The sequence below is a fragment of the Staurois parvus genome, unplaced genomic scaffold, assembly GCF_062004578.1.
Source record: "Staurois parvus isolate SC_StPar_1 unplaced genomic scaffold, SC_StPar_1.0 ptg001066l, whole genome shotgun sequence".
NCBI classification, from domain to species: Eukaryota; Metazoa; Chordata; class Amphibia; order Anura; family Ranidae; genus Staurois; species Staurois parvus.
Genome location: NW_028318862.1, coordinates 1,527,768 through 1,546,259, shown reverse-complemented (window position 1 = coordinate 1,546,259; position 18,492 = coordinate 1,527,768). Strand labels below are relative to the sequence as shown.

The window sequence follows — 18,492 nt, the reverse complement described above, 5'->3', positions numbered from 1 at the left end:
TTTACTGAAACTGGAGAGTGCAAAATCTGGTGCAGCTGTGCATGGTAGCCAATCAGCTTCTAACTTCATCTTGTTCAATTAAGTTTTGACAATAAAACCTGGAAGATGATTGGAGTGCAAAATCTGGTGCAGCTCTTCATAGAAACCAGTTTTAGTAAATCAACTCAAACTATATATCTAATTTGACATTTGTGTCAATATCAGATGGGAAGATGTTCTGGCCAAATCATTACTTTGGCTTCTTCTTCAGCTTATGAGGTTGATAAGGGAGAATGAGGCAGACATTTCCGTTTCAATGGTTGTTCATTGAGTAAGATTTTCTTATGATGTGTTAGCAGGGGCACAGAGGTTTGCCCCATAAAACTTTTTAATAGAAACCCCCAAAAAAATTTAAATACACACAGATGTGTTTTATTAAATCTGAAAGAACAGTTTTTAAATCAAAATAATAAGTTACAGAATATTATACGTTTTTATACGCTTATTTCCCTTTGCAAATGCACAATAAGTTTTAAACAATAGAGTTGTTACATGTTATAGTAATGATGTTCATAATAAATTCTTTACACAGCAAGAACAGTATTTTAACATGAAGTCAACTTGTATTTCATGTGAACGCCGAGCAAACAGCTTAATGTACTGTACAAATACATTAGTTAGGGCAATTTTTCCTGTAAAAGGATTGTTATCTTTGTCTCTCCTGTTCTGAGATATACATAGCCATACCAAACAACAGTGGCAGGATAGTGACCTTACTTTTGTCTGCTGCAGTCAAGCAATACAGCGTAGTCTACTGCCTGCCCCCAGCCTGTGATTGGACAATGAAGGCACAGCAGTAATATATCTTAATGCACTCTGCTCTCCTCTTGTTTGAATGTTTTTTGTCAGCTCAAATGCATTGCAGCTCAACTGATTTCCTTTTAGTACCTACCCCTCCCACTTCCAGTCTGAGTGCTGTTGTGCAGGGAATTATAAGAGGCTGATACCAAGTCAAAATCATGGACTTTAGTTTATATTAGTTGCATTTAAAATGATTTTCATAATTGTTGTAATAACTGATGTTTTGATGTTTGCCTGGAGTTCAGTTTTAAAGTTAGTTTTGTGGTACATTTGTGCATAAGCAATAAGAGCAGGTTTCAAAAAAAAAAAAAAAAAAGTAAAATGCACAGGTTTATTATATTTTTTTAAATATTTTATGTAAAATCTTACAGTGTTCATATATGGAGAAAAAATCCAGCTTCCCACTAGTTAATAAAAAAATATATAGCTATTACCATATGGTATAAAGAATCAAGTAAATATAGAAGTCTTCAAATAACAGACCTTGGTGTCTTTATAGAACATTTCAGAGGCTGTAGCAAAAAAAAATTCCTTATCCATAAGACAAGCATTTATGGAAGGAGTGCCGAATAAAAAAAAAAGAGTCCAAATTTATGAATTGATATTGTGTTAAAAGACAGCCAATGTGTTTCGGGGGTCAAAGGAACTCCCCCTTCATCAGGGCTTCAGTTAAAAAGGAGAACTTTGAGTGGACTCAAAGTAAAGGCTTTACTGTTTGAATCTGTGCAGGAAAGCTGATTGCTGGATTAGGATTCCTGACCAGCAGTACCTGCATCAGCTTTTTTTTGTTTAAAATCACATAAAAGTCCCAGTGTCTCTTGGATGCCCCTTTTTTTATCCATAAAACAGATCTACATATAGAATTAGCAAGATTAAAAAGCAACTCAGGGAAGCTTGTGAACTCTTGGATGTGTTAATACAATCCAAGACACATTTCAGCTGTAATAAAATCTGAATGACCATTGGGATCCCTTCCTCTAGACCACAGATAAGCAATTGAATGTTTTTATACTTATGAATGCATTTTATTAGCCTTTTAAAGTAAATGAAAAGCTTCTTTTTTTTTAATTAAAATAAAAAACTTGTCATACTTACCTGCTATCCGTAATGGTTTTGCATAGAGCAGCGCCCAATCCTCTTCTTCTCAAGTTCCCCACCGGTGCTCTTGGCTCCTCCTTTTCATCCAGCTGTTTCCTATTGGGGCACTGCTGCTGGCTCACTTCTGAGCCCCTCTGCCTGTGTCCATAGACAGAGACAGTGGGGCACGGCCCTGCCCTCCACTCCCTTGTCACATAGTATGATTGACAGCAGCGGGAGCCATTGGCAAACGCTGCTATGGATCTGCCCTGTGTGGAGCGACAGAGCAGATAGAGACAATGATCTCATGCACAGCGCTGTATCATAATGCGGCTCAGGTAAGTAAAAAGGGAGGGGTGAGCTGGAGGGGATCCCAGATACGTAAGATGTTTTTTACTTTAATGCATAGAATGCATTTAGGTTAAGACAAAAAAAAACTTTACAAGCACTTTAAACTCCATTGAAGTCTATTGCTATACTATGTCAGTGCACTCCATGCATTTTGTATTTTGTGGTCAGAGTTAGCTGAAATTTGGGGAGAAGTAGAATCCTCCCTTGCAGTGGGGATGCCCCTTCAGTGCAAAGGTTATATGCTTGTTTATACTAGGATACCAGAAAAAGCACTTTTTCTGACCATATCCCCCCCGTTCCTGCAGGCTCCCTCCAAGCTGTAAGACCAGCATCCACAGCATCTTCTCCCATACATTTCAGTGGCCATAAGGCCTTCAAAGGACTGGAGGATGCAGGGGATCAGGTAATTACAACTGTTTTTATTTCCGGTTCCCAGACATAAATGAAGATAGTGCAAGGGAAGATTTTTGTTGTCCTTGGAGATAAACATTAGGAATACTTCACAACAGGTTCAAGGAGAGGAAGAGATGGTTTCTCAGGAACTTTAGATTTAGATTGGTGCAAGACATTGCTAGGACAGGGTGACCAGATGTATTGCAACACCTGTATAAAAGACAGAATCCCTTGACAAGTTGGAAGGAATTCCAAGGCTTCATTTTTACTAACTATTGGATTTCACTTTTGTTTCATCAACACAATATAAATCTAGATGTTCTTGGACATAGAGGGACATCAGGCTCTCTCTTTAGGTAAATTGGGAATATATACAATATTTAATTTATCAGTAAGAGCTCATGGTACATGTCCACAAGAGAACCCAAGAACCCCCCCCCAATACAGTTTTTCTTTTTTCTTTATGGATCTGAATGCAGATGTTTGGTTTGTTATGGCTCCATGCATGCATGTGTCAAGATCAATAATCTTGTGCTGCCTTCAGATCCGTAAAATCAAAGTAGAAAAATCTTCATCCACGGTATATTATGCTTTACGCATACAAACATTTGTGTACATGCATACAGCTCAATTGTACTCTATTGATGTATAAGAGCAGCATCCTAGCAAAGAATCATGCTAAGCAGCAATAGCCGTCTGCATCCTAGCAACAAAGGATGCCAGGCAGAAATTGCTGCTTGTGCCCTAGCAACCAATAGGCTTCATTAACACTGTGTACCTGTATGCATGTTACACAAATGTTACATGTGTAGAGATGCTGGACAACTTAAAAGACAGGGACTTTCATGTGGTTTGGATTGTATAGCTCAGTTTGCCGATGTGGATATAGTCTAAAAATCATTGATTTGTTTTCAGTTCTAACTTATAACAGAAATTTGCCGGTGATCACAAGGAAGAAGAGTGTTTCCACCAACGTGAAAAACATAGATGCTGGATGATTTGCAGGTCCTCCGCTTGTTGCAGCAATCTTGGTAGTGGCTGTTGTGGTCGCTGTAGTTGCTGTGGTCACTGTAGTCGTGGCATTAGTAATTGCTAAAGCAGGAGAAACCGAGAAAAAGTGAAGTTACTTCATGCGTTATAATGATTTACTTTTGTTTAAGTAATATTTACAAATTATAGAAAATCAATGGAAACAAGTGAGCGCTATCCAAACAGCTGCTAAGCACTCAAGGTACCAAAACAAGCCTTAAATAACAAAAAGAATAAATAGTGCAGCGCTTAAAATAGACTATCTATTTTAAGCGCTGCACTATTTATTCTTTTTAATATTTAAAAATTGTACATTTCAGCATAAAAAATAATTATGCCTAGTACACATGATCAGAAAATCAGATGAGAAAAATGGCTTTTGGAAGGATCGCATGGTAATCTGATTAGTTAGAACATAGCTTTCTACAGCTGATTACAATAGTTCATGCTACAATATCTAAAGGGACAAGCACAAAAATGTTTCTCGTACGATAACAGACGGAACGATTTTCATTTAATCAGTACAGTATTCGTCTGAAAAAAATCCAGTGATCAAGACCGCGCATGCTCGGAAATGAAAAAATACAATACATTACATCACCTCTGAAGTTGTATTCTGTTGTATGTGAATTTTCTTAACTGTAGCACTCTCTTCATTTTTGATATGAGACCAACATGCAAAAAAACGGACGACCATTCATCTGATATTCTCATTGTGTGTATGGGGCATTAAAGCCAAACTGACCCCATTGATTAAACCATTTCCTGTCCTCCCTATAGCAGAAATAGTGCTACAGGGCGGCACGGGTGCACAAAATCATGTATATATATGTCATTTTACAGTTTCAGGTAGGGGGCGTGTGCGAGGCGTGCGCACACCCTACCCGCACTGCCATTCAAAAACCAGGTACCAGCCAGTGATTACTCGCTGGCGCCCAGTGTTTGCCAAGCATCTCCTATGGGGGGGAGAACTATTTGTAAACAATACAGTTCTTTCCCCTATCAGTTCCTGTACACTGCTTTGTATGGCTGTGTATAGCACAGCCATGCAAAGCAGTGTGCTTACAGGGAAGGACACAATGTAAAACGGCACACTGTTAACCCTTTGATCACCCCACATGTTAACCTCTTCCTGCCCAGTGCCATTAGCACAGTGTCAGTGATTTTTATTAGCACTAATCACTGTATTGGTGTCACTGGGGATGTCAGTGACACCAAGTCAGTTCCCCCCAGTGTCAGAATCCCCACCACAGTCCAGCAGTCCAACTATAAGTCACTGTTCGCCACCATTACTTGTAAAAATTAAATAAAATCCCAGTATGTATACCACCATTTTTAAATGCTATAACTTTAACGTAAGACAATTCATTTACACGTATTGGGATTTTCTTTTACCAAAGACATGTAGAAAAATACATTTTGGTCAAAATTTATGACAAAATTTGATTTTTTAATTTTTTTACTGGACGTGTTTAATAGCAAAAAGACAAAAGTATTGTTTTTTATCAAAAGTGGACACAGGACACAATCTAAAACAGCACACAGTTATTAATTTGTACTATTGGCACTGGGTAGGAAGGGGTTAACATGTGGGGCGATCAGTGTCAGTGCTTTTTATTAGCACTGATCACTGTATTGGTGTTACTGGGGATGTCAGTGACACCAAGTCAGTCCCCCACAGTGTCAGAATTCCCACCGCAATCCCACTATAAGTCGCTGTTTGCAGCCATTACTTGTAAAAATTAAAAAAAATCCCAGTATAAATACCGCTTTTTGTGAACGCTAGAATTTTCACGTAAGACAATTTATACGTATTGGGATTTTTTTTACCAAAGACATGTAGCAGAATACATTTTGGTCAAAATTTATGACGAAATTTGATTTTTAAATTTTTTTACTGGACAGGTTTAATAACAAAAAGTCAAAAGTATTGTTTTTTCTCAAAATTGTCGGTCTTTTTTTTTTTGATAGCACAAAAAATAAAACAGGCACAGGTAATCAAATACCACCAAAAGAAAGCTCTATTTATGGGAAAAAGGACGCAAATTTCATTTGAGTTCAGCGTTACATGACCGCGCAAGTGTCAGTTAAAGTAACGCAGCTCCGTAACGCAAAAAATGGCCTGGTCAGGGGGGAAATCCTGTGGAGGGCAAGGGGTTATATGGTTCCCAAAACAGTTAGATTCAAGGTATGCCTCTGGTTGTAGCTGTCAGTGTGCTTATGTCAGCTCTCAACTAAACATTCAATCCCACAAATGGCCGGTGTCAGGGGCGGACTGACCATTTGGAAACTCGGGCACTGCCAGAAGGCCCGGGGTCAGTAGGGGGCCCCATGAGATGCCCCTGGTACCTTTTTCATAGGCTTTATTGAGTTTGGGCAAGGACACAGGGGCCCCATGATCCCCTATTGCCTGGGGGCCCCATGAGTTGTCAGTCCGCCTCTGGCCGGTGTCATGGCTGATCACATGTGCAACACCATGGCAACTGCAGATCAGAGACTAAGATGGCACCATCCTTGGCTGTAAAGACTAGAAAGGTTTAGTTCCTCTTTAATTCAATTATTTGGATTGCAGTCACATAACTCATTCCATTTCTTGCTTACATTTTCAAACTAATACACCTATCAGGAAGGTGTGATAGAACTGCAGGTTTTTTCCATGAGTTGTCCAGTTGAGCACATTCTTTTATGGTACTAGTGAAATCTCCAACCTGGGACCTGCTTTCGGCCAACCCTACTAAGGTCAACCTCATATATGTGAGGGTTCAAGATGTATGGGGCTTCACTCAAGCACAAAGCCGACTATGGGGGTTATTTAGTAAAATTGCAGAAAATCTGGTGCAGCTCTGCATAGAAACCAATCAGCTTCCAGGTTTTATTGGGAAAGCTCAACTGAACCAGCTGAAGTAAGAAGCTGATTGGCTACCATGCACAGATGCACCAGATTCTGAGTGAGTTTTGGCAAATCTTGCCCTATGCACTCAGAAACTCCCAATTGGATGGTTTTTCCTCACCCCTCACTGTAGGCATGACAGGCCCAGTGTTTTTGTAAAGCTGTCCTGTGAAGTTAAATTCTGCATAAAATTTGCTAAAGTGATATTAAAGTCTTTTTTTTTTAAATATCAAACATGTTATACTTACCTAATGTGTGCAATGGTTTTGCACAGAGCAGCCCTGATCCCCTTGTTCTCAGGTCCTGGGTCAGAACCTGGGAGGGTTTTTAATGTTGAAAGCTAAGGACATATGGTAAAAGATCTTTCCACCATGATCCCACATATTCATCAATCCAGGGATTGTTCTTTGCTACCGAAGCCTTTTTAATACCTTATATTCCCTCAAATATAATTGTGGATAACTAATAGTGGAAACTTACCAAATGACGCAGTTTGGTTTGCTGCAAATGCTCCATTTGTGTCATTGATTGAAGCTCTGAAGGATAAAAATATGTTATTGGAACAGTCAGTAAAACCAGTAAAACCAAATTATAATTACTCAGTAAGAAAAAAGTACACCAAAGCCGCATATATTTAATCCCCCTAATGCCAAACTGTCTGGAGACCATACTAGTGAAGACCCTAGCCTGAGACTGCAAGTGAAGACACCAGGAGGCAGTTAGCACTGTCCACATCACTGCCACAGGGAGACTGGAGCATCCACTCACCCTCTGCTTCCCACAGCTGATCACTGGAGGCTTTTGAGGGAGAGACTAGGATCCCCCCTTCTACACTGAGAGGTCACTGCAGTATCCTGTGGACTGGTAAGAGGGCTAATTGTCCATTGCTGATACTGCTTGCAGGAACTGAGCCACTGAGAGCAGAGCATCCAAAGTGTTCACCATCCATATCGCACATCTATACTGTTATTATACACATCGCACATCTATACAGTTATTACAAACCTAGGCTGCACCTATACCAACCCTATAATTCATTATGCCAAACCTTTACCGCATCTGAACCACAGTTATCTAGCACCTGTACCAAGACTATACTATACCTATACTGTACCTATACTGCATGCAGGTTAGCTGGGACTTTTGCTATGTGCTATTGCTTTGTGCACCAATGCTCTTAAAGGGACCCAACAATAGGCAGCAGAAAAACATGTCAAATAATTGCCCCTCTGTCATAAGGAGGTTTTGTTGGAAAAGATTGAGGCAATGAACAGAGGGCCCATCTCAATCAGCGGCTCCTACAGGGGTAGCGCTACACTTAAATGCCTATGCAAGGATATCAGGATTTAGTTCATCAAAGAAAGGGACCACTATTGGGTAGCCATCCTACATGTGACCTACAATACCAACATTGTCCATTGTTTCAGTAAAATGGTGCAGTTATATTCTCTCATGTTACTAAACCTTCAATCTATATTAAAATTATTTGTTGTGGCATCTTTCCAGAATCTCTTTTTAGGCTCGATAGAGCAGTTTTTTTTTAAGTGGAACTTCACTCTCTCAGTCAACATTGACTATTTTTTATCTTTATACCGCTAGCATTAGTAAATAGGAAGGTATATTATACTTACTTGCTTCAAGCGTTTTGTGCTTTTCTTTCTTTTTTGTACCTGTCTTTAGTTACTTCCTAGGAAAATAATGTGATACATCCCAGAAGACTTCAGGAGGGAAGCAGAGGCTTTCTTAGCTCGGCACATCCTCCTGCCTGCATGCCTGAGATAAGGGCAGATGGATTCTGAGAAATAAATGCTACATGAATCATCTGCCCTTTCTCAAGATGGCCACAGCTAGAAATGCTGGGGGGGATGTTTTTCAAAGTGATTTCTCAACAAAATAAAGCATAGACACATGGGTGGATGGGGGAGTTTTCTTTGCATATTACAAAGGAATTAAATTGGTTAAATTTAATAAAGTTAATTAATTTAATTAATTTGGTTGAACTGGATGGACTTTTGTCTTTTTGCAAGCAGATTAACTATGTAACTATGCAAATAGGGTTTTGCTAAAACTAGCATTTGGGAAGTTCTCTGAAGTTCTGTATGAACCTCCTCTCTGACATCTTCAACATGAACTAGCACTGCGCATAGCCAGGCTGCCACAACATGACAGTAGAAAAGTACCTCTAAATGGATCAATATTAATGTGCAAAGTGTAGCGAGCACATCCGAATGTAGCTCACTATAGTATGACTTATGAACTATACAAACTGTATTCTTTGTAGGAAACTCCACAATTAATATAGATAACTTACTTAAATATAACAGAAGTAGCGTTTAGCGTTGCTGGTGATGTCCAATTTGCTATAAATGAGGTGTTGCTAGCTGTAAAATTGCCCCAAATGCCTCCTCCAGTACAATCTTCAAATCCAGTTGGTTTTAATGACCAGGTGCCCACAGAAGTATTGTTTGCTAAAACTTGTATGTGCACACTGCCACTTGTGCTGTTAGCCATTGTAAAGTTTACTGTGGATGAAACACAAAGAAAACATTCTTAGTCAGATTTAGATATTTGTTACAAGATATGCAACAGATTACCGTATTTGATTTTGTCACCAGCCAGGCTCCGATGTCAGATGTGGACCCGTCACATATATTTGATCATACATGTGTATCTGGAAGATTTGTGCAAATTCCAATTTCAGTTTTAATAGCCTTTTATAATTTCCGCCCTGCCTTTTTACTATACATGTATCACGTCTCTTGGGGGAAGATTGCTGTTTATCAGAGTTAGGTCCTTTTCTCTCTCATTGAATACTTTGGATTGTATGCTCTCCCCATCATAATTTCTCCAACATTTTCTCTGATTTGTAAATCATTTTAACTATGCAAATGAATACTGATCTGAATGAATACTGGAGGGATTATACATAGTTGACTCAGAGGTCTACCCTTTCAAAACCTAGCCCCAGAACAAGATAAGTCATCATGCGGCAAGCCAGAGGTTTTATTAGAACCTTCAGGGCCCTGGTGCAAGAAACCATAAAGGGCCCCCCTGACACCCTCCTTCCCTTTCCATCATTCCCTGGGCCTTTTCTATTGGTCCCGTGCCCCTTTCTTCTGGTCCCAGGTCCTTTCCTCTGAGGCTGGGGTCTTCCAACTGAGCCTGGGGCTCTTCTCTCTGGGCCTGGGGCCTATACTCCCATTGTGGGGCCCTTTATTATGGTCCCCTTTCACATGTCCTGCAGTTGGCTCCCTTCCTGCCATCTTAGGGCTCCCCAATGCGGCAGAAAGCAAGATATGTGTCACCAGCACACCAAAGGAACTACATATAAGTGTCCAATGCAGTGGCAGAACAACCAAGCTTGCAAAGGTTGCACTTGTGACTGGGCCCTGGTGTTCTGCCACCATGGGGGTTCCCAGCTTCTTCTTGCTGCCCTGCCCCTGCTATTGACAGCGCCGATCAAGTGTTTCTGTCTCCATGGCAGCAGCGGCAGCACATTAGGATCCAGTGCCAGTTACATTATGGGGCTGATGGACACATGCACGGGAGGGAATTATTGATAGTAGACAGCCGAGCCCCCCACCGGTCATGGTAAGAGGTAAAGGGTAAGAGGGTAGGAGTGCCAGTCTACTGATTTCTGTCCAGGATAATTTTATTACTAGTTGCATTCAGTAAAAAGACCATTTTCTCTTCAATGCAACAAATAATACACATATACTGTAAGCACTCTTATCCTTTACCTTTTCTTTACATCTACTCCATCATATAAGTAATGAAAACATGACAGGGATTTAAACACGTACTATACTACTATATGTACACTGCTGTATGCAGTGTATGCTGTGGAGTTATTTGAATCTGTGCCCACTCTTTTTTCTCTTTATTCTTCACATACATTATAGTGCAGCATGCATACTTGGATTTTGTGATAATATATGTTTTTCTAATCTAATATCCACCAAATATGCGTTCAAGACTCAAATCAAAATATCAGACCTTTCGATTGACTACTATATAAGACACTGTTTTAAAGGCTCACCTTTTCAAGCAGAATTTCATTTTTCATAATGAATGTAAGCCTTTTTTAATGTCTTTTCTGCCCCTAACCATCCCAATGTGTTTTTCTCTCACTTGCCTAGTCCATGGCAGCTTTGAATCTACACCTCCCGGTTAACATTTTTATAAAATACATTCTGAGCTCATCACTTCCTGTGGCATCATGTGATACTCCAGGAATCTTATATCCCATCATGCTCTGCCTTACTGCGTCACAGAATAGGGTGCGTTTTACTTCGGTGGACCACACCTCCCCCATTACTATACCACCTCTTTTTTATTTCCACGCACTTTTCTACTCCTTCATTAAGGTGGCCCTACATTGTACAATCTGATCGTACACATTTATTTAGATCTACCATAACTATGTAGTGCAAGGGCCTGTCTGATTTGATAAAAATTGAATGGAAAGTGCAGGTGGTTTCCCCTATTACATAGGGGAGAGTGTATACACATTAATTTCACTTTCTGGCCCCATTTACACAGTGCATTGGGAGCGCACTTTTTTTGGTATTTCAATCAGCTGTTCTACGTGCAACAAAAGGAGCTAAGTAGCTCAAGGGGCATTTTGGTGCTTTGAGATTTGCACATTTTTTTGTACATCCACTTCTTATTCAAGGACTCAATTTTACATTAGCCTTTGCTTAGATCACATTATTGGACATTTACTGGACTACTCTGGCTGAAATTCTCTCAGTCAATGGCCTTTTGGTACTGTCCTACCAGACATCATTCAAATGAAAAACGTAAAAGGATTCCGGTGGAAAATTGTCTGCTAAACAGTACCTGCATCCATTCAGAGGCAGGCACTGTTTGGGTATTTTGACACCTGGTGGCACTGGCTGTCAGAATACAATAGTTGCAACAAGAGAATTGTCCATCCACTTTTATTGTGGATAGAGGAATTTATTACCTTGTGAGTTGAATGAAAAAATCTTTGTGCAGCTAGTTCTCAATTGACTGCGAGGGTGCTGGTGAGCGCTCTCATAGCCCGTTGATCCTGCCATTCAGTAACTGCTTGCCTTGTATGGGCAGATAGCTTACACTGGCAGTCTGCAGGAGCCCTGTATTGCACCTTTAATCTGCTGATCATTACAGGCTGCTACACAAAAAATTATAAAAGCACATTTTTTTACCTGCCAAAAGGTGTACTTTTTTTTTTTAATTTTAAAGGTGATCTTTGCCTGTAAAATTGGTGTGAGACGTGATATGGTGTGAAAAATTCACAAAAGTGTATCAGATGGCACCGAAGGTCACTGTCCTGAATCGGGGATTTGGATGGAGTGTATAGCCAGTCATAGACAGTTCAAATCTGGGCCAGTTCAGGAGGGAACGGATGAGATTCGAACTGTGTATGGGCAGACTGAATGTACCCAAGTTGATCAGTCGATCAACTTTTGGTACAACCAGCCTGGTGGATTTTACATGCGATTATTACTACTAATAGCTGCTAGCAGTAAGCACTGTGTGGGAGTGGCTCCCCTGTCCCCCCTTGCTGGGTATTGAGTATGAAAGAAAATCGCATCATCTATGGCTGGCTTACATTTTTGCACTATATCACCCCTCACTACCTAAAAAAATTAACACCAGGCATAATCTGCGAGCTGCAGCGGGGATTTGGATGCAGTGTGCAGCCAGCCATAGACAGTTCGAATCTGGGCCAGTTCAGAAGGGACTGGCTGAGATTCAAACCACGTATGGGCAGGCTGAATGTACCCAAGTTGAATCGATCAACTTGGAAACATTCAGCCTGCCCATACATGGCTTGATCGATTTTCTTTGGTTCAACCAGCCTGTTGAATTTTACATGTGATTATTACCAATGGCTATTATAGCCGCTAGCAGTAATCACTGTGAGAGGGCATCTCCCCCGTCACCCCCTGCCGGAGGAACACAATGGCTCAACAGGAGGGATTCCCCAATGAACACTGACTGAGATTCAAACCATGTATAGGCAGGCTGAATGTATCCAAGTTGATTGATCGATTAACTTTGGTACAACCAGCCTGCTTGATTTTACATGTGATTATTACTAGCAGCTCCTCCGTCACACCCTGTCGGGGAAACACAATGGCTCTACAGGAGGGATTCCCCCATTAACACTGACTGTATTGATGGGGGAATCAAGCGATTTTCTATTCGAGTGAAAGAAAATCGCTTCATTTATGGCTGACTTAATTTTGTGCACTATATATAAAGTTAAAAAAAAAGTAAACAGTTCATTGCATCATTCCTCACCGTCCAACAAAATGAACATAGGCATTATCTACGCAACCTTTCAAATCAATATCAGAAAAATTCAGACACAATGTTATTTTCAAAGCTTTAAATGAAACCTATAGTAAAAGAAAATATACAAGTGCTATTGTTGATTTCTTGCAAAAAAATGCGTATTATGGCTGTCATGGAGATACAATGGCTTTAAAAGTTTGATCACTGACCAACACCAGGTATGCAGGGTTTGTTCTGACTTTGTAAGTAATCCAGACTAGTGACCCGTTACTTAGGCAGACACAGCCAAACAACTGACATTTTTAGGGGAATGTCACCAATGGCAGTCATTGGGGTTGATTTACTAAAACTGAAGAGTGTAAAATCTGGTGCAGCTGTGTATGGCAGCCAATCAGCTTCTAACTTTAGCTTGTTCAATTAAGCTTCGACAAAAAAAAACCTGGAAGCTGATTGGTTTCTTTGCAGAGCTACACCAGATTTTGTACTCTTCAGTTTTAGTAAATCAACCCCATTACACTTATTTCAGTACAAGTTTTGTTTAATATGGAACTAAACTCCCTCAGTCAACGTTAACTATGTTGAAACCTCATGCTGCCAACATTAGCAAATTAATAGGAAGGTATATTATAATTACCAGTTTTAAACTTATTTTTAACATTTCTTCAGTTGCTTCCTAGTTCCTGGCCTAGGTCAAAATGATCTCATACATCCCAGGAGTCTTCTTTATTTTTTCTTTCAGCTGGAGAGGGGCTTTATCACCTAAGCACACCCTCCTGCCTGCATGCCTGGGTCAAAGGCAGAAGGATTCCAGGAAGTAAATACTACATGAATCATCTATCCTTACTCAAAATGGACTTGGCTCGAAATGCTAGAGGGATGCTTTCCAAGTGGTTTCTCAACAAGATAAATAACAGAGACATGGATAAATGGTGAATTTTACTTTGATTATTAAAAATAAATTAATTGTGTTTTCAGTTTGTGGTCCTCAAATGAGATTTAGTTCCACTTTAACTGCCAACATCCGTAGTAGTTTTTTTTAAAATGTATTAATGTGATTTGCTAATGTAAGATGTAAAGAAAGCAAAATCCATGAAATTTCACTCACCTTTGTAGACAGTGCCATTGGTAACACTTGTTGGGGCGGTCAGTGTATAGTTAGTGCTGGTTTTAGTAGCATCACCTAACCCTAAGCAGACAGACTGTGCATTAGCCAATGTGACAATGGCACAGAGAAGCAGAAGAACGGAGGATCTTATGAGTGACATTCTGTGACTTGAATGGATGGTCATCAGCATCTGGGTATTTTTCTTTCTCATCCTCTTTTATAGCCAGTTGGTATAGAGATGCAAATGACAAAGGCAGGACCAAGACAAGTCAAGACTATTAATTTAGATCTACTTCCTTGTGTTGGTCGTGATATATTTTCTCATGCCACAAATTACCTTTAAATGTCACTACAAATTCTTTTTTGCATAGTTTACAGTTAGTCACGTTGAACAAAAGTCAATCTAGTTCAGCCAACAGAAAAAAAAAATGTTAAATATTAAAAAGCCCCATATACACATTCCTATACCTTTAGTCAGTGCGCGGACAAGGTCAATTGAAGCCCAGGGCGAACATGTCAAATTGCACCCCCCCCCCCCAAAGATATGTGAGCATTATGTCTCAGAAAAAATCCCACCCTCCCCCCCCAAAAAAAAATTGAGCAATAATCTGTATGCTTACTCTCTAAGCATAAATTCCCCATCCTCATAGTACATATCCACCCCCTACTGAAATCCCCCCCCCCAGCCCAAAGACTCTCACTCCCCATATGCCACAGCACAAATCCCCCTCCCTAAAAAATTGCCCCCCTCTGAGCACAAATCCAACCCCCCCCCACTCCAAATCCTGCCTTCCCTCAACAAATTCCCCTTCCCCAATTTTGCATCCTAGCACATATCCACCCTCTCCACCCAAATTCTCCTCCTAGTGCAAATATCCCCCAATCATTCCTACTAATACAAATCCTCCCCCCAAAAAAAACAAATTCCCCTCCTAGCACAAATCCCTTTCCCTCCCCTCAACACAAATCCCCACAAATCACCACTCCTAGCACACCTCCCCAAATTCCCCCTCCTAGAACAATTCTTACCCCTGCCACTTCCAAAATTCCTCCTCCCAACACAAATCCCCTCCCTCCAGTCACCATGTGGTGCCCCCCCCCCCGATCTCACATGATACTACAGTGCCTAGGACAGCCACCCCTCCTGCTCACCCTTCGTCCTGGCCCTGCCCACAGTTGACCCAGAAGAGGCCAAAAAAAATCCCAAATAAAGCATAATACCATTTGCTCCAGCGGCAGAAAAATATCCTTCCTGATCCCCCAGGTGACAATCGGATATTCTCTGGGGATATACTACCCTTAGTGTTATTACCTATCATTGTTAGTACCCAGTTATATTTGATGTATTTACGAATGTATCTACTGTAGGTCTTTACTAAAACTAATCATTGAGCTGACCAGAACTAGTTCTTGAGGGAGTCTATTCCACATTTTCACCGCTCTTGTGCAGTAGCCTTTCTGTACATGGGGAGGTTACTTTTCTTTTCCCTCAGACATAAAGGGTTCCCATCCTCTGTAATAACCTGAAAGTGAATAACTCTACACCAAGTTCACTATATAGACCACTTATGTATTATACATGGTGATCATATCCCCCTTATGTATTATACATGGTGATCATATCCCCCTTATGTATTATACATGGTGATCATATCCCCCTTATGTATTATACATGGAGATCATATCCCCCCCCTTATGTATTATACACGGAGATCATATCCCCCCTTATGTATTATACATGGTGATCATACCCCCCCTTATGTATTATACATGGAGATCATATCCCCCCTTATGTATTATACATGGAGATCATACCCCCCCTTATGTATTATACATGGAGATCATATCCCCCCTTATGTATTATACATGGAGATCATATCCCCCCTTATGTATTATACATGGTGATCATACCCCCCTTATGTATTATACATGGAGATCATATCCACCCTTATGTATTATACATGGAGATCATATCCCCCTTATGTATTATACATGGTGATCATATCCCCCCTTATGTATTATACATGGAGATCATATCCCCCCTTATGTATTATACATGGGGATCATATCCCACCTTATGTATTATACATGGTGATCATATCCCCCCTTATGTATTTATACATGGAGATCATATCCCCCCTTATGTATTTATACATGGAGATCATATCCCCCCTTATGTATTATACATGGTGATCATATCCCCCTATAGCTACATGTATACTGGAACTGCTGTAGACTTTAAACACTACTGGTAGCAGAAAAACGCTAAAGACGGCAAAAATGCGTCTAAATATGGTTCTGCGTTTAGCCGTGTTGGTATGCATTTAGCTGTGTTTAGTGCCCGGATGTTTATCCATTGCAAGGGACAGAGTACTTACCATTGAAATTAATAAACACCCAAGTGTTAAACACGGCTAGCACTTAGGCGTGCTTACACACTTTTTTGCCATGTTTGGTGTGTTTTGGATAAAACGTTCCTCTCCTGAACACGATTCTTGTGCTGCTCCTAAACTCTGGTAAAAGTCTATGAGCGCATGGATGCATGGGGGTTTATTTACTAAAGTTGGTTAACTCAGAATCTCGTGCACTTTTACATGGAAACCATTCAACTAACAGGTTTTATTGCTACAGCTTTATTGAACCAGCTGAGGTTAGAAACTGATTGGCTACCATGCACCAGTGAACGAGATTGAAGTGAACCAGCTTTAGTAAATACATCTCAGTGGCTTTTATTAAGTTGAATTCAGAGGCTTTGGCAAAGAAACACCAAACGTTCCTCAAATCGCGTTTAGGAGCAGCAGTGTACATGAAGCCTTAGGCTTCATGTACCCTGGCTGCTCCATAACTTAAGTTTAGAAGCTTTTGGGGTTTTTTTGCCAAAGCTCCTAAACTCAACTCCATAAAAGCCTATGTGTCCATGTACAGATAAGCTTTTAGCAGAGTTTAGACGCTGCCATTTTTGGTGAGGTTAAACCTCCTTCTTCTGAAGAATCACGTTCAGGAAAGGTACATTTTGACATGTTTTGTGTTTTCCCGCAGCCGGGCTAGACTGGTGTGCATGTAGCCTTAATCTCCTCTTCTCAAGAGAGAATAAATTCAGTTCCTCTAATCTTTCCTCATAGCTGAGCTCCTCCATGCCTCTTATCAGTTTGGTTGCTCTTCTTCAGTTTGAGCATCCACAGCAACCACCCCCCGGGCATAGTATGCCTAGAATTAAAGTTAACGAAGTTGGCTCAAGCTTAACTTACACAAGGTAAAATATGTGATTAAATGAATAGATGGAGAAGGGGGGGGGGGTAGGTCAGGATAAAAGCACTGATGCATGTTCCCGGAACTGATCATCACTGGGGACACTATGCTCACACATCCCTCTTCTTCACATACTGCCTGCCATCATAACATTCACAGTCCTCTCCTTCATATACTTACCACCAATAAATCCTCTGAACGTCTCTCTTACTTATACGCTCACTTTCATAGGGCAAACAAATAGCAAGTGCCCCAACCTATAACTGGCCTTTGCAGCTAAAAGCACTTTAATCCAGAAATAGCACAATGGCAGTGAAGGTATGCAATGCTTCCCCTCACCAATTCACCAACAGTACAAACAAATGCCAACCACCTCAACATATAACTGGTCTTTGCAACAAATAGCACATGGAAGAGCAATACATTTCCAAAAACAATAAAGAAAACTCCCCCAGCCCACTTACCAGTCTGCCTGCAACAAACCAAATAAACCTTGTCTAACAGTTCACATTAAAGCAAGGGGTTTAGTTTGCACACATTTGAAAATATATACAGAAGATTGAACAATTGAACTGAAAGATCCAAGTCATCAGCATTGACATTCAGCTATGAATTGGAGCATCCACAGCAACCCCCCAGGTATAGTATGCCAAGAATTAGAGGTAACCAAGATGGATCCAGAACACAGGTTCTACTTTAATAGTCCCATCTCATTGAGACAGGATTGTGTCTTTTCTTGAAAATTAAACAAAATGTGATTCTGTGCAGAAGGCTTTCATAGAACGTTACAAAAGTTAAAATATGTGATTAGGTGAATGGATGGGGAAGGGGAGCAGAGCCATGGTAAAAGCACTGATATATATATATATATATATATATATATATATATATATATATATATTCACAGTCCTCTCTTTTATATACTTCCCATCATTATTTCTTCCAAACATCTCTCTTACTCATACTGCTCACTCCTCATACCCTCCACACCTCTCTCCATCAGGTATTACATGCTGTCATACTATCCAAAATCCTCTACTGCACATCTTTGCTAAAAAGACTTTTTCAGCATTGTAATATCTCACATATTGCCCATTCCAGAACATGTTTACTAGTTAATTTAAAGCACAAATGAATAGGGCACAACAACACCAACATTAAAAAAAACATTCAAAGTTGTTTTTTATGTTTTCCATCAATACATGAAACCCCCTTGAACTGCCTTGTTGAAGTCCAAAACATAATGGGGTTGATTTACTAATACTGGAAA

At 40.2% G+C, this 18,492-nt stretch overlaps 1 protein-coding gene across 1 annotated transcript; it reads right to left on the bottom strand.

Annotated features, from left to right (window-relative positions):
- Window positions 1–389: 389 nt before the first annotated feature.
- LOC149440594 (uncharacterized) lies at window positions 390–14,365 on the bottom strand. Its single transcript, XM_089658386.1, has 4 exons — window positions 13,974–14,365; window positions 8,892–9,102; window positions 7,061–7,116; window positions 390–3,753 (listed from the first exon to the last, which is right to left on the bottom strand). Exons 1-4 carry the CDS (start codon window positions 14,182–14,184, stop codon window positions 3,584–3,586), a joined length of 648 nt encoding a protein of 215 aa, XP_089514512.1. The 5' UTR covers window positions 14,185–14,365; the 3' UTR covers window positions 390–3,583.
- Between the last annotated feature and the right edge of the window lie 4,127 nt (window positions 14,366–18,492).